Source organism: Ornithodoros turicata, chromosome 2, assembly GCF_037126465.1.
Source record: "Ornithodoros turicata isolate Travis chromosome 2, ASM3712646v1, whole genome shotgun sequence".
Taxonomy (NCBI): domain Eukaryota; kingdom Metazoa; phylum Arthropoda; class Arachnida; order Ixodida; family Argasidae; genus Ornithodoros; species Ornithodoros turicata.
This window is the reverse complement of record NC_088202.1, coordinates 6,565,323-6,580,867: the sequence shown is the minus strand read 5'-3', so window position 1 is coordinate 6,580,867 and position 15,545 is coordinate 6,565,323. Positions and strand designations below refer to the sequence as shown.

The following is a 15,545-nucleotide window of genomic DNA, read 5'->3' as shown; positions in this document are numbered from 1 at the left end:
TGCAGTAGGTGTTCTCTGACAATGTGTATGTTCATTCCCTTTCACTGAGGTGAAACTTTCATTTTTCTTTCAGGTGTTTGTGGACAGTATTCAATGTGTGCACCGTAGACAGGTACACAGGATGGTTTGGTCGTGAAAACTGCAAAATCACAACACTATCCCTTTGACACAGAATACTGGGCCAGGCACATACCCTACTGTAGTAACCCAACAGCCACTACACAGTAAAATACAGTCTACAAACAACGAAGAGTGTAAACATTGCTTTATTGAAAGAACACATGAACGATAACAGGAAACAGACACAAGATGTATATCAATTTGCTATAGTTTCACTTCCCACCGATCAGTAACAAATGAATGCATGATGTTTTCCTTTTCAGTACATAGATGTGTGCTACAAACGTGTCCTAGTCCATAAGCTCTACTGGAGTACCCACGTAAGTCCATGACTTCTTTATTAGTATAAGAAGAGCCTCAGGTTGGGACATGCCAGTGACATCAACATAGGCTTTTCTTCAGACGCATCCCTGTCATCATTGGCTCCACAAGCATGTAAGGAAAAATTGTACACCTTCTTTGTGCACATTCATCTTTGCAACCCTTTCTCTATTTCTAATTATAAATTTTTTATGGTTTCCTTAATAGCTGCCCAATTCCTATGTAGATTTGTACAGCTACAAAGGCAGAATAAATACGACTTTCAACAGCTGCATCTGCATATTACTTCTGCACTCATGAATGCCCTGCCAAAAAGAAAGAGAAGTATGTTAGGAAATGCATGTTTGCCATGTGACACACCTGTTCGCAGCCGTGTGGCCATGCCATAGGCCACGGACTTCATATAGGCTACTTATCCTTCGCTTTTGTCATCCTATCCCGTTGCATACAGTGTATGGCGTGGTTGTTGGCACACCATGCTGGAACCTGGCCACCAGAAAAATTGCCAAGGCAAATGTATCTCAGCTGTTCCAAGGACAGTAGCATCTTCAATCAGAGAGTTAGATATCGAGCAGTGCAAAGTAACCAGGATACCTCAAATGAAGAGCCTACAAGGATGGCCAAACACTCCCTGATGGCCAGTGTCATATCCCATCCTGTAAAACTTCCGTGATGGAGACTAGGTCTGCATGCAGGCTGAAATGACACAGGGCTTCATTACTGGTTCACATTTTATGGAGCTTTTGGGGCTATGAATACAGCGTAAAGCTTTCGGGAATTTTTTTCTAGGTTTGTGGAGCACAAAGAGAATAAACAAACATGTGCTCTGAATTTATGCAAATTTGAGTGGAAGGACTTCCAGTACGGTAAATTCAGGGAGAAATCAGGCTCAGTCACTCAAACTAACAAGTACTAACTAAACTAACAGGTTGTACCTCTTCGGTACAAACAACTGCATCTACATGTGACTGCATCTGCCGCCAAACAAATTACTTAACAAGGCATGTTAGAATGTACACATCCATATACAGTATGAGCCTACTGCACTGTGTGTGTAGTTATTGGTACTTCCCTCTTATATTTGAAACGAAGGCAGGTCATTGTGGGCAATCAAGTATTTGCAAGTAGGCTTCATTTGACTGCTAAAGCTTGCGTCATGGGAGTGGTCAGCTGAAAGATCACACAAATGATATTGCTAGAGAACACGTACATGAAGTGATGAATGAACATTACCTCATTCTCATGGTTGGAGGGCTTTTTTTCTCAATCAGGCTAAGTTCCAGTTAGAGGCACGTCATTCCAGCAGTCAGCTAGAAAATCACAAAGTTATACTGCTACGAGAACCCATGAAGTGATGAAAGAACAGTACCTCATTCTCATGGATGGAGGGGATTTTTTTCTCAATCAGGCTAAGTTCCAGTTAGAGGCACATGTCATGGCAGCAGTCAGCTAGAAAATCACAAAGTTATACTGCTACGAGAACCCATGAGGTGATGAAACAACAGTACCTCATTCTCATGGATGGAGGGGCTTTTTTTCTCAATCAGGCTAAGTTCCAGTTAGAGGCACATGTCATGGCAGCAGTCAGCTAGAAAATCACAAAGTTATACTGCTACGAGAACCCATGAAGTGATGAAAAAACAGTACCTCATTCTCATGGATGGAGGGGCTTTTTTTCTCAATCAGGCTAAGTTCCAGTTAGAGGCACGTCATTCCAGCAGTCAGCTAGAAAATCACAAAGTTATACTGCTACGAGAACCCATGAAGTGATGAAAGAACAGTACCTCATTCTCATGGATGGAGGGGCTTTTTTTCTCAATCAGGCTAAGTCCCAGTTAGAGGCACGTCATTCCAGCAGTCAGCTAGAAAATCACAAAGTTATACTGCTACGAGAACCCATGAGGTGATGAAACAACAGTACCTCATTCTCATGGATGGAGGGGCTTTTTTTCTCAATCAGGCTAAGTTCCAGTTAGAGGCACGTCATTCCAGCAGTCAGCTAGAAAATCACAAAGTTATACTGCTACGAGAACCCATGAGGTGATGAAACAACAGTACCTCATTCTCATGGATGGAGGGGTTTTTTTCTCAATCAGGCTAAGTTCCAGTTAGAGGCACATGTCATGGCAGCAGTCAGCTAGAAAATCACAAAGTTATGCTGCTACGAGAACCCATGAAGTGATGAAAGAACAGTACCTCATTCTCATGGATGGAGGGGCTTTTTTTCTCAATCAGGCTAAGTTCCAGTTAGAGGCACATGTCATGGCAGCAGTCAGCTAGAAAATCACAAAGTTATACTGCTACGAGAACCCATGAAGTGATGAAAGAACAGTACCTCATTCTCATGGATGGAGGGGATTTTTTTCTCAATCAGGCTAAGTTCCAGTTAGAGGCACATGTCATGGCAGCAGTCAGCTAGAAAATCACAAAGTTATACTGCTACGAGAACCCATGAGGTGATGAAACAACAGTACCTCATTCTCATGGATGGAGGGGCTTTTTTTCTCAATCAGGCTAAGTTCCAGTTAGAGGCACATGTCATGGCAGCAGTCAGCTAGAAAATCACAAAGTTATACTGCTACGAGAACCCATGAGGTGATGAAACAACAGTACCTCATTCTCATGGATGGAGGGGCTTTTTTTCTCAATCAGGCTAAGTCCCAGTTAGAGGCACGTCATTCCAGCAGTCAGCTAGAAAATCACAAAGTTATACTGCTACGAGAACCCATGAGGTGATGAAACAACAGTACCTCATTCTCATGGATGGAGGGTTTTTTTTCTCAATCAGGCTAAGTTCCAGTTAGAGGCACATGTCATGGCAGCAGTCAGCTAGAAAATCACAAAGTTATGCTGCTACGAGAACCCATGAAGTGATGAAAGAACAGTACCTCATTCTCATGGATGGAGGGGCTTTTTTTCTCAATCAGGCTAAGTTCCAGTTAGAGGCACATGTCATGGCAGCAGTCAGCTAGAAAATCACAAAGTTATACTGCTACGAGAACCCATGAAGTGATGAAAGAACAGTACCTCATTCTCATGGATGGAGGGGATTTTTTTCTCAATCAGGCTAAGTTCCAGTTAGAGGCACATGTCATGGCAGCAGTCAGCTAGAAAATCACAAAGTTATACTGCTACGAGAACCCATGAAGTGATGAAAGAACAGTACCTCATTCTCATGGATGGAGGGGCTTTTTTTCTCAATCAGGCTAAGTCCCAGTTAGAGGCACATGTCATGGCAGCAGTCAGCTAGAAAATCACAAAGTTATACTGCTACGAGAACCCATGAGGTGATGAAACAACAGTACCTCATTCTCATGGATGGAGGGGTTTTTTTCTCAATCAGGCTAAGTTCCAGTTAGAGGCACATGTCATGGCAGCAGTCAGCTAGAAAATCACAAAGTTATGCTGCTACGAGAACCCATGAAGTGATGAAAGAACAGTACCTCATTCTCATGGATGGAGGGGCTTTTTTTCCCAATCAGGCTAAGTTCCAGTTAGAGGCACATGTCATGGCAGCAGTCAGCTAGAAAATCACAAAGTTATGCTGCTACGAGAACCCATGAAGTGATGAATGGACATTACCTCACTCTGTTGGGAACCGCAGCATTCTTCTAGCTATCAGGACCTCCTTTGGTTGCCGTTCGTACTGTGCAGTCATTGGTGCAGGCTCAGGGCTTTTGCAGGCTGCTACCATTTCACTGTAGCTCAGATCTTGGCAAGTTGTCATTGCTTCCCTCAAAAGATGGTCTACATACCCTGCCAAGAAAAGGAAATATGGTCATGCCTAAATCTCTTCCCTACACTATGTATACTAAAACGAAACCCACTATGTGTTGCTTTTGTCTTCATGGTAGAAACTACTTCCGTGCCCTTTTTCGTCTTAACTAGCTTTCTCCTGTACATCAGACCACCATCCTTTCGACGTGCAAGTGGGCGGTCAGCATTTTCATTAAAATGCAGGATAGCGATTTGCGTCCTAGGTTCATGCACAGACACAGGGAAAAAATGGCACTATCAGTAACAGTGAAACAAGTATCCTATGTGCCAAAGTTTGCGGTACCTGTCTGAATCATGATAATAACATTAATAATATACAGTTCAAGTGATGCTTGAAATAAATAAATAAATAAAATCATGCACACTGAGTGTTACACACCTTGCACGCATAACTTTTGGAGTGTATGCCGTTGATTTGGGAGCAAATTTCAGAAGCAAGGAGTGGAAGGATTCAAGGCCTGATGTTTGCCCCACTGTAGAGAGCTGTTCAATATCCTTCAGTAGCCTTTTGTCTAACACTATCTTGCACAGTTTTATGTAAACAACAGTGCCTGCATGTTTGACGTATAAAGTGAGAACACCATGCACACATTAGTCAATATGGGCTAGAAAGCAAATGTACTCTCACGCCCTCCAATTACCAGGCTGCAGCCAGGGTCTCCGGTCGCCAAGGTCACCGTGGAGGCAACGGTTGTATGGTCCGTCATGGCTGTCATGGATGTTGATAACATGCCGGGTCAAACCTAGATGCATTATCTCTTAGTTAATATACACTGTCTCCTGAATGACGATACAGTTCATTAGAGTATGTAAGCTCATACTTCTCCACATGCTAAGCAGAAACTCTGTATTCCCCTCAGAGTTGCCACTACACCAGTAAAGGTGGTTACAAATATGCTGCACCCATGGTTTTAGGGCAGCACATGCACGGGAATTGGCTGCAGCTTCAAGCTTTTTCTTCATCCCTGCATTACAAGATCTTCTTGTGAGCTACATCGCCCATAAGCATTTTGAAGCTTGGCAATTGTATGACGCAACTGGTTATCATAAGCAATTATAATCTAGTTCTTGTTACCTTTTACAACATGCCAGATGTCAAATCCATGGACAATGGTTGGCTCATTCTCACGCATGTGCTTTCGGACAGAAGGATGGCGATCAGTAGTTATAGATGCAACTGTAATGCCCTTGCACTTCACTTCGTCCAGGCACCTTATGAACCCGGCCTTTTCCATGTGGCTGCTGGATCTAATATCTTCTGACTGGTGCAGATGAGATATGTTCAGGAATATTGCAATAAAATAACATTTAGCGAGCTGACAGAACTCACCTCCCCGACCTGAATTTGCACAGAGTTGATGATCTTCTGTGATGCTGCATCCATAAAGCTGTATGTGAGGTACTTAGCAGAGTGCCCAGGGGAGTCACACCTGCCATCACCCAAAAGGTCCACGCTCCTGTCTTGAAGTGACGAGAGCAGGCATTCTCTTTCTGTAGTCGAGACCTACCATAATGGATCAAAGGAAGCGATGACGTGAATAAGAATGAAATCACTGCATTCGTTATTCTGTTGACATTGTGGCTGGAAGATTATTGTAACAGGAAATTCAAGCGCACCAAGTATGTATGATTTCTAATACCAGTCTATGCTCCGCAATATGGCCGTGAATTCTGATAGTCCTACCTGTGTCACGGCAGGGAGTAGGCACCCTCTCTGGTAGGTGTTGTATGCTGCCTTCGAGATCACCTGAACATTAATTGACTCGAGTAACCGGAGAACCTGCTCGAAAGCAAATACACGGTGTCATTTGAATCTGTGTCAACATAACAGCCTATGAGTACTTGCCTTGGTTGCACTAGCCCCACTGAAAAGTATTGCGCCAGACAGCAAGATGTTTCCTGCAGCCATCCTGTTCACCTCTGGCTGGCTTTTCCAAGATAAAGTGTGCTCACTTGGGCACTCAGCTTTTACGGTGAGAAGTGTCCCTCGAACCTCTGTGCCCACTTTGCACGCCGCACCGCAAGTCCTGCATTTCTCGAACAGTTCTAACAATGGAGCTTCAAATACGATGTACTTCTTCTGATCAATTGGTGAAGCAGAGGGCATACCACTGCAAAGTGGAAGAGCTTTTAGTATGTCTCTGCAAACTTGTATGAGCAGGCTATGTACCATTCAAAACTATCGTCTTCAGATATGCGGAATGACTCATCGGCTGGCTCCATCGCTGGTGAAGACATAGTCGTATCATGCACCTGTAAGGAATGCGGACGTTCAAATTTTCTGTGTAGTCACGTCTGTGTAGTGTCAGAGAGCACTCCTGCTCGGACTCCAACGGAGTCTGCAGTATTTCATAAATAAAGTAAAATAAATAAATAACACAGATAAAACGGTTAAAAAGCAAGCGAGCTGTTGGCTAAGATCCATGACGAAAACCCGAGACTGGGAAAAAGACGAAAAACAGACGACACAACACAAAGTCTCAAACACAGCTAAAGTTTAATCGACAACCGCACACTTTTAACACATCAGGTGGGGGAGGAGGGACAGTGCAAAAGGCTCGCCAAAGCAGGGCCGAAGGTCACAGACGTTTTGCTGACACAGTTCCCAGCCCCCACAACGTTTCACTCAAAAGCCTCCGACTGAGGTCGGTCTCCCTGGCCTTGACAAAGGTCTCTTCCCATATGGGAGAACAATTAAAGCAAACTTTGAGATGCTTTGCCAATTCCGATGACTGGTCCTCATTTTTCACCTTTGAAGCGTGCTCCCGGAGCCTGTCATTCAAGCAACGTTTCGTTTGGCCGATATAGAAAAAACCGCAAGCAAGAGGTATCTGATACACCACATTTGACTGCCATTGTACATAGCTATTTTTATGCGATTTACAAACTTTGTCACGCTTCTGGAAAGGACAGAGAGCATCAAGTCTAAAGCAGTTTTTAAAAACAACCCGGACACCAAACTTTTTTGCTTCAGCAAGGATGTTATGTGAGACATTGTGAAAATAAGGGATCGCAACACGAATCTCATTATCAGTGACAAGTGGGACACAAGGCGAAATTAATCTGCTAAAAACAGACTCAAGAGCGCTAAACAGCATTGCATTAGAATAGCCTGCGAGCCGCAGACGATCACACTGAAAGTCTAAAGAAATACACAACTGATGTACACATGACTTCCTCAAAGTGCTAGACAGTTGGTCCGTTTCCAATCAAAAGCAGGTATTGCTGTGTCAGATTTCTTACGTGTTTTAGAGCTTTATCTGAGATCGTCTGCTGTTCGCATTGATAAGGGTCTGTTCATTCAAAAAACGGGGGTTTGCACTGGTTCGGCCATCGCACCTGTGTTGTCAGAGATTTACTCGTCTACTGTTGATAATGCTGTTACATCATATCTGTCGACAGTTCCCCGTGCTCAACTGCTTGTTAGGCGCTTTGTAGACGATTTGCTGCTGCTCTCTACTTTTGAAGATGATATTTCCGCCTGTGAGCGTTTGATAAGAGCGACATCCCCTGAGTTGTCCTTCACTGTTGAACACCCGACCAATGCTGTACTACAGTTCCTTGATGTGAGGCTCTTGCTAACACCTTCTTTGTGTTGGTCGTATGAAAAATTGGCTCCTAAGCCACTTTTACCTGCTAGCAGTTGTCATTCAAAGAATGTAAAACGTGGTGTTGTCACGGGCCTCCTGTCTAGCACTTTTCCTCAAAGTGCTAGACAGGAGGCCCGTGACAACACCACGTTTTACATTCTTTGAATGACAACTGCTAGCAGGTAAAAGTGGCTTAGGAGCCAATTTTTCATACGACCAACACAAAGAAGGTGTTAGCAAGAGCCTCACATCAAGGAACTGTAGTACAGCATTGGTCGGGTGTTCAACAGTGAAGGACAACTCAGGGGATGTCGCTCTTATCAAACGCTCACAGGCGGAAATATCATCTTCAAAAGTAGAGAGCAGCAGCAAATCGTCTACAAAGCGCCTAACAAGCAGTTGAGCACGGGGAACTGTCGACAGATATGATGTAACAGCATTATCAACAGTAGACGAGTAAATCTCTGACAACACAGGTGCGATGGCCGAACCAATGCAAACCCCCGTTTTTTGAATGAACAGACCCTTATCAATGCGAACAGCAGACGATCTCAGATAAAGCTCTAAAACACGTAAGAAATCTGACACAGCAATACCTGCTTTTGATTGGAAACGGACCAACTGTCTAGCACTTTGAGGAAGTCATGTGTACATCAGTTGTGTATTTCTTTAGACTTTCAGTGTGATCGTCTGCGGCTCGCAGGCTATTCTAATGCAATGCTGTTTAGCGCTCTTGAGTCTGTTTTTAGCAGATTAATTTCGCCTTGTGTCCCACTTGTCACTGATAATGAGATTCGTGTTGCGATCCCTTATTTTCACAATGTCTCACATAACATCCTTGCTGAAGCAAAAAAGTTTGGTGTCCGGGTTGTTTTTAAAAACTGCTTTAGACTTGATGCTCTCTGTCCTTTCCAGAAGCGTGACAAAGTTTGTAAATCGCATAAAAATAGCTATGTACAATGCCAGTCAAATGTGGTGTATTGGATACCTCTTGCTTGTGGTTTTTTCTATATCGGCCAAACGAAACGTTGCTTGAATGACAGGCTCCGGGAGCACGCTTCAAAGGTGAAAAATGAGGACCAGCCATCGGAATTGGCAAAGCATCTCAAAGTTTGCTTTAATTGTTCTCCCATATGGGAAGAGACCTTTGTCAAGGCCAGGGAGACCGACCTCAGTCGGAGGCTTTTGAGTGAAACGTTGTGGGGGCTGGGAACTGTGTCAGCAAAACGTCTGTGACCTTCGGCCCTGCTTTGGCGAGCCTTTTGCACTGTCCCTCCTCCCCCACCTGATGTGTTAAAAGTGTGCGGTTGTCGATTAAACTTTAGCTGTGTTTGAGACTTTGTGTTGTGTCGTCTGTTTTTCGTCTTTTTCCCAGTCTCGGGTTTTCGTCATAAATAAATAAATAAATTTTAAATGAAACAAATGCATGCCCTACCTCTGGGCATGATGGTGTACGGACAATAGGTGTTGAAACCATCACTGGAGACATGTTGACAGGTGTTGACGGTGAATGATCCGTTTGCGTGCTTTCACTTCTGACTTCCACTTTCTCGTCCGCTATGATGGAAACCTGTGTCGCTGATATAAATGAAGTATACAGTCAGTGTTTACCACACAATTTATTTCATACTTACATTCTGAAAACACTGTAGGTCTACAGTATGTGTGATCGCACTCTGGGAGACTAGCTTCATTTGCAGTAACACGCTGTGAAATTGAGATAACTATATTTCCCTTTGTTCTTCACCAACCACTGTCCTCTACTCATAGACACCTACGTTAGAATTGCTACCAGCCGATGTAGTGGCCAATGTGCAGTCATCTGCCGTGGGTACTGCTACAATCAGGCACAGATTGCTAAAATCACTGTTATCAGCCTGCAATCATAGGAACACAGCAACGTCAAATTTTCACTGGTCAGTCACGAGTCAAAGCTCCAGCTCTACAGCAAAACCTACCAGAAACCACTCCTGCGACGGGTCAGGGCCACTGCTCGTCTGTTCAAGGAGGAATGTTTTGAATACAACTGTAGTCAATGATTCCGTTTGGTACATAACGCAGCGTACGCATCACAAGTCAGTTTCAATTTAGTCAACCAATTATTCCTATATGTATCAGTAAATACATACCTCGTGTGCACTGATGTTCGCGTCGTCACACGTCCGCGCAAGGAGAAACACTGGTGTTGGGACTGCGGTCGGTTTGAGACGTCTTCGACCGTCCGCTGTTACCACTTCGTACGACTCGTCAGAGAAATGCGTTGAACAGATACGGCCCGAATCACGAATGTCCTGGCCAAGCGCTTCGAACCACTTTCGTTTTCTCACATTATCCCTTGGAATCTTGTGGTACACAACATCCCTTGTCGAAAGAGCACGGTTGGTGCATCCCCGAACATTACAGTAGATACCTGGCATTGCTGTCAGGTGAAGTTCTGCTCAATTTCGGCTGGAAAAAAACTTTTTTCACGCACAAACCTCGCCAGACACAATTTACGCTGCGCGATATGGTTGGGAGGAGAGCAAATAGGGGGCGCCGACAGTATTTTTGGATACTGCTTCTTCGATATTTTGAAGAATTGTCCCGGTAATTCTTGTGATTCTCAAAATAGCGCTTACTAGTAATTAGTAACCGGTCATAAGTTCATCGTATAATAATTAAGTACCACGTGACTGGAGTACTCCCATCATGACTTTTTTAGCTGTTGTGGTGCGCGACCTACCGTCCGATTTAACTTTTCTAACTTATTTTGTGTAATAATTAACGCGCTTTCAACGCTTAGGCTCTGTGTGGAGCATCACACGGGCAAACACTACCAGGTCGCACACAGAAACAGGGGGGTCAAATTTCACTTTACAGTTCCTTTAACTCTAGGTGAGAAATGGACCTCAATTGAACCTTCATAATTTCTGTGTGATCATCACGACGCCCTCCTGCTTGAAGTTGTCAGCACCTGTGATAAATGTATGCATTTTGAATAGCCATGTGTCATTATAGCAGTTGCTGATATGGTTTATTTTTCTGTGTTCTCGTATGGTAGCGTTGCCCTGGGCGATCAGTATTAGAGACAAAACAAAACGAGTGTGGTGGTTAAAAGTATGCATAGTGCACGAACGCTAACGAGGATCGTTAATGTAAATGCGCCACTGCTAATTATGCACTACCAGCTATCCAAACTGCTGACCTCATCGCTTACGCCATTTATTTACAATCGCAGAAGTCCGTGTAACGGATGGATGGCGCTGGCGGTCTCTATCATACCGTTATTCTGAAGACGCAGTACAGTGAACTAGAATAAACTCACTTCTGGTCTAGGTCAATTCTAGTTTACTGTAACGCAGGGGCCTTGTAGAGAGCGGAACGAGTGCTACGAAAGAGGAATGCCTGCGTTGGTCTGGAAGGAGGTACGTATTTTTCGGGGTCATTTCGGATCCATGACATGAAGGCTGTTGACTGACGAGAGATGTTCAGGGACATGAGGAACACTTGTTGGGAGCAGTAAGGTTGAACGTCGGCCACGAGCTGTACACAGTTTAAGATAAGTATTTAAAGAGCTTGAAACATTTAAATACTTTATTTTACTAAGGAACAAGCTTCCGGACTCCGTCCGAAAGCTTGTTCCTTGGGAAAATAGATTATTTCTCAAAGCATTCTTCCTTAGTAAAATAGATTACTTAAATGTTTCAATCTCTTTAAATACTTATCTCATTCACTTGCGAGTGCTAGACTTTTCCCATTTTGCCTGATAATCTTCTACGGTGTTTCTTAGACTGAGAGAGTGGGGGATATCTACGTACTTGAGATAATTCTAAAAATAACTGGAGGTGACATTTTGATGGGTGTTATTTTCATTGACAATTGTACGCAGAAGGGGGGTCCTGTTTGTGGTTTTTCAGGATAGATTTGGCTGAAAAAATGGGGCTTTCACAACTTCATTAATGGGGCAAGGGTGCAAGTGCTGGCAACGCAAGATATATAATACCTTCCGTTTCGCCAATTTCAGATTGCCATCGTAAGGTTTGAGCACAAAGCTGATGGCAGCCGAAGCCTTATAATTAAGCCCGTGAGTGGAACGTACGGAAAACTTTCAGGATTTATCAGTTTCTATCAATACGGCATAGTGTGCAATGTGTTGTTGCCATGGGTGATTATGCTGCAAGGGTACACGCTAAAATTCATACCTTCAGCGTACAGCTTGGGACAAAAGCTTACGGAACATCGGGGTGTCTCATTTCTCCGATGGAGCGACAACCTAGCAGCAAACAGTGGTTGACACGCATACTGAGAGATGGGTGGAATTGACGACCACTCGTTTCTTATTCGATCTCTTCCTCATGATTGTGTCTCATTACGGCCGAAGTCTCATTACGGCCGATGTCTCAACACGGCCGAAAGTCTCAATACGGCCGATAATCCTTTAATCTCCAAGTGTCTCATTACGACCAAAGTCTCAATACGGCCGAAGATGTCTCATAGCGGCCAAAAGTCAAAATGTGTATTGTAACGCGCATTGACCTGCAATGTTGCAGCCAGGTATGCATATAAATTCCAGAGGGTATAAGCCATGCAGTGTGCCCTTAGGGCCCTTATCATATATATACACATATTGTGAGACAATCAGTATGTTATCATACCACAGCACAATGCAGCATATTGTGTAAGGTGTACACGCCAAAGGTAGTGTTGATGTTGCTGTGAAGCAGCAGGCTACTATGTGGAGTTAGCTACTTGTGGAGAGCTAGATGAACATCGGCTTTGTTGTGACGGTTAGTCATCCTACAGTCACTGGCCAAGCAGGAACACCTATCTCAGTCGACGTCAGTTTATTTCGATTCGCTTTACAATGGTACAGTTCTTGCTTCTGGAATGAGTAGCCTGCAAGAAGCAAAGAGCAACCGTGAATAGGCTAGAATATATATATATATATATATACATGCATTTGACTCGACATGGCTGATTTTAATATGCACGAGCTGCATACATGTGGATATGTGTCCGTTATTTCATACAAGGCTAACATAAATCTTCATCTAGACAAAAAAATGGCAAGCCTTAAAAACGTGACTTCCAGGTAAACACAATGCATGACCATGAGATGAATTTAGTTGCATTAGTTCATTCACTTAATGGAAACATGTGAATATGAAACAGTGATACATTACAATTCATGAAATGATGCATGCATGACTTTCCTTTTCTCGTTTCTTCTTATAAAAGTAGTGCACAAATTAACACTCGTGTACTACTACACAATTTTTCACTTCACAACACAACCGTATGATACATTGATAATCTTAACAGCTCACCTCTTCAGCCAAGGCTCCCTGGGCGGCAACATCCTATTAGCCATGTTGTTGTTGTTTTTATTTTTCGGAATCCTTCGCGTAGCCACATAACATGACTGGAATGGAAAATAGCTATAAATAACAATGTACTTAAATGACTTCCTCTTGAAATATTTATTCTAATCAGATATTCTTTTGCGCTTAGTACGGTGTAGCCTGCGCAACATTTGCAGATGTTCGCGGTAAGCCGTTCGAGGAGATAAATTCAAGTATGCCGACTTGTGCTTTAATTTTTGAACAAATATGACGACAAATTTTAACAAATGAAATATGGCTCATAATGATAAATGCTGCTGTACGGTGCGGCATTATCGGTGTCTTAACTTCGAATGAATTTGTTGTTCCTAAACGCGCAACGAACTATAAATGGTGCAAATGTACTAACACGTACCGAGCTGCATATCTTACAGGCACTTCGGCTTCAGTCAAATCACTCGTATGAGAATGCAACTATGTGTGGATAACACACTGCTAAGCCAGACAGTCTACGAAAGCATAACTCACCAGAATTCTTGGTTCTTGGCCTTGGTCAACATTGCACGATATACGTTGGGACTGTGACGATTCATTCAACTCAATTTTCACCGGAACAACACGCGCTGCTCGAAAGACAACGACGGAAAATAAAGAGCCGCTTAAGACCGGTAATTTGTACGTTACAGCGCTACAAATCGATAGATATAAACACGTCGTAAACTACAACTGCTCGCTAACACAAGAAACGAGATACCCAACATTGCTAGACACCATCCGAAGTGAGAGTGTGAGAGTAGCAATATATTAAGATATCAAAACACGAAAGGAAGAGTATTGATCCCTCCTCCTTCTATAGCATGCAAAACGTGATTAGCACTGAGATGAACATGCATGTCCATGACGCGAGTTATTTTCACTGATCAAAAAGAGGTCACGTGGGATTGCGTGACGCTTGCGAAATGTGCAGCAATGTGCGGTGAGCATCATGGCGAAACGAAACTTGTAAATCGTGCATTGCACTTCATGGTAGCTTCCAGAAACGAAGCAAACTTATGAGACACTGGATTTCAGGTATGTTGGCATCTTTTTTATTCCTGCATATCATTTCACATTACACTGCACGTGAATACATGGGTATCGTGTCTCACGATGCTGGGGAAGTAGTTGCATGGGGAAGTGTGCATGGGTCTAGACTTTTAATTCTTGATCGTGTAATTGGAATATCGGCACCTCTCGCGTTGTGGCCTGCATGTGACCAACCAAGCGCTGTTCCCTTACTAGCGCTTCTTACAAACGACAAAACGAAACATGTGGGAAGGTATATTTTTGATTACTCATATCTAACGAGAAAATGTATCGTTTTCAGGTTGCTGCCACTACTCCATGTGCCCGCAATTGTTCTGCGTGTATGATTACACTAAGATGTCGCCCACCACGGCGGAAGTGTTTTGCGCACATGCGTTTCAGCATGAAGCCTGCAGGTAACATCTGATGCTTACACTTCAGATATACTGATTCTGGATTTATATATTGTGGATTAGAGGAATTCCGAATGCCCAGAGTGACACACGCTTATGACACACACAGGCAAAAAAGTTAGGGGTGTTACTGAACATTTGGGGGGGGGGGTGTAGGGGGTCTGGATAAAGCGCTGACGAGGGGGACTCCTCCACCGCATGTAAAGCCTCATAAAACACATCCTGAAATATTTTTCTGGCTATGCAGCTGCATCATTATGATGTAATTGTCATTGTTGTCCATAATTCTTGAGTATGTTTTGAATATATCAAAAAAAAAAAAAAGGAAGAAAGTCTGCTTGACAGCATATGTCTTATGGGCACCATCAAACAAGAGCATATGTCGTTTTATTCAGTGCGTCGTCAGTTCAGTCGTCAGTTCAGTCTTAGTGGATACTCCATCGCGGTCTTTGCGATATTCATATTCACCATGAGTGCCCGTTTGTCTGGGATAGAAGTGTGGATGAAAAGAGGAGTTCGTTTTCTGAACGAAGTCTGTTTGCGCGTTTTTTAGGCGCAGTATGAGACACAAATCGCGACATTTGAGCAGAGTTGTACGTAACGCGTTACTACTAATTGCGTTACTAGTAATCAATTACCTTTTCAGTATTTTTAACGTAGTCATTTCATTTTGTGAGCAAGTAATTTTCCAAGTAATCTTTTTACACTTTTCGGTAATCAATTACTGAGCAATCGATTACTTTTTAACATTCTGTCAACAATGGCAACCCTTTTCAGCAAGCCAATCTGTTCTATTCCACCACGAGCTTGACTGAAGCAATGGCGCAGAGGTCACTGTGACGGCCGTCTCTAGTCCACACGTGTTCCATGCACACCACAGTAGTTTTACAGTAATGTTACTGAGATTATCATATATATGATAATGTCTTGCAACCGCG

General features: G+C 43.3%; 1 protein-coding gene and 2 long non-coding RNA genes across 4 annotated transcripts; all 3 read right to left on the bottom strand.

Moving 5' to 3' along the window:
* Positions 1–1,696: 1,696 nt before the first annotated feature.
* LOC135383047 (uncharacterized) lies at positions 1,697–2,296 on the bottom strand. Its single transcript, XR_010419630.1, has 4 exons — positions 2,226–2,296; positions 2,089–2,166; positions 1,950–2,029; positions 1,697–1,751 (listed from the first exon to the last, which is right to left on the bottom strand). It is a non-coding gene; the product is annotated as an uncharacterized LOC135383047 (long non-coding RNA).
* Positions 2,297–3,896: 1,600 nt separating this feature from the next.
* Positions 3,897–5,664, bottom strand: LOC135383046 (uncharacterized). 2 transcript variants are annotated; one of them, XM_064612685.1, is made up of 8 exons: positions 5,549–5,664; positions 5,294–5,480; positions 5,040–5,183; positions 4,860–4,961; positions 4,598–4,769; positions 4,269–4,417; positions 4,024–4,197; positions 3,897–3,964 (listed from the first exon to the last, which is right to left on the bottom strand). In XM_064612685.1, the coding sequence occupies exons 1-7, from the start codon at positions 5,600–5,602 to the stop codon at positions 4,025–4,027; spliced, it is 981 nt and encodes a 326-aa protein (XP_064468755.1). In that variant the 5' UTR covers positions 5,603–5,664; the 3' UTR covers positions 3,897–3,964; position 4,024. The 2 variants fall into 2 exon arrangements, with proteins under 2 accessions (XP_064468755.1, XP_064468756.1); XM_064612686.1 differs by having other exon boundaries at positions 5,558–5,664.
* A 728-nt stretch (positions 5,665–6,392) lies between these two features.
* On the bottom strand, positions 6,393–9,646 carry LOC135383045 (uncharacterized). Its single transcript, XR_010419629.1, has 4 exons — positions 9,587–9,646; positions 9,443–9,515; positions 9,244–9,386; positions 6,393–6,471 (listed from the first exon to the last, which is right to left on the bottom strand). It is a non-coding gene; the product is annotated as an uncharacterized LOC135383045 (long non-coding RNA).
* Between the last annotated feature and the right edge of the window lie 5,899 nt (positions 9,647–15,545).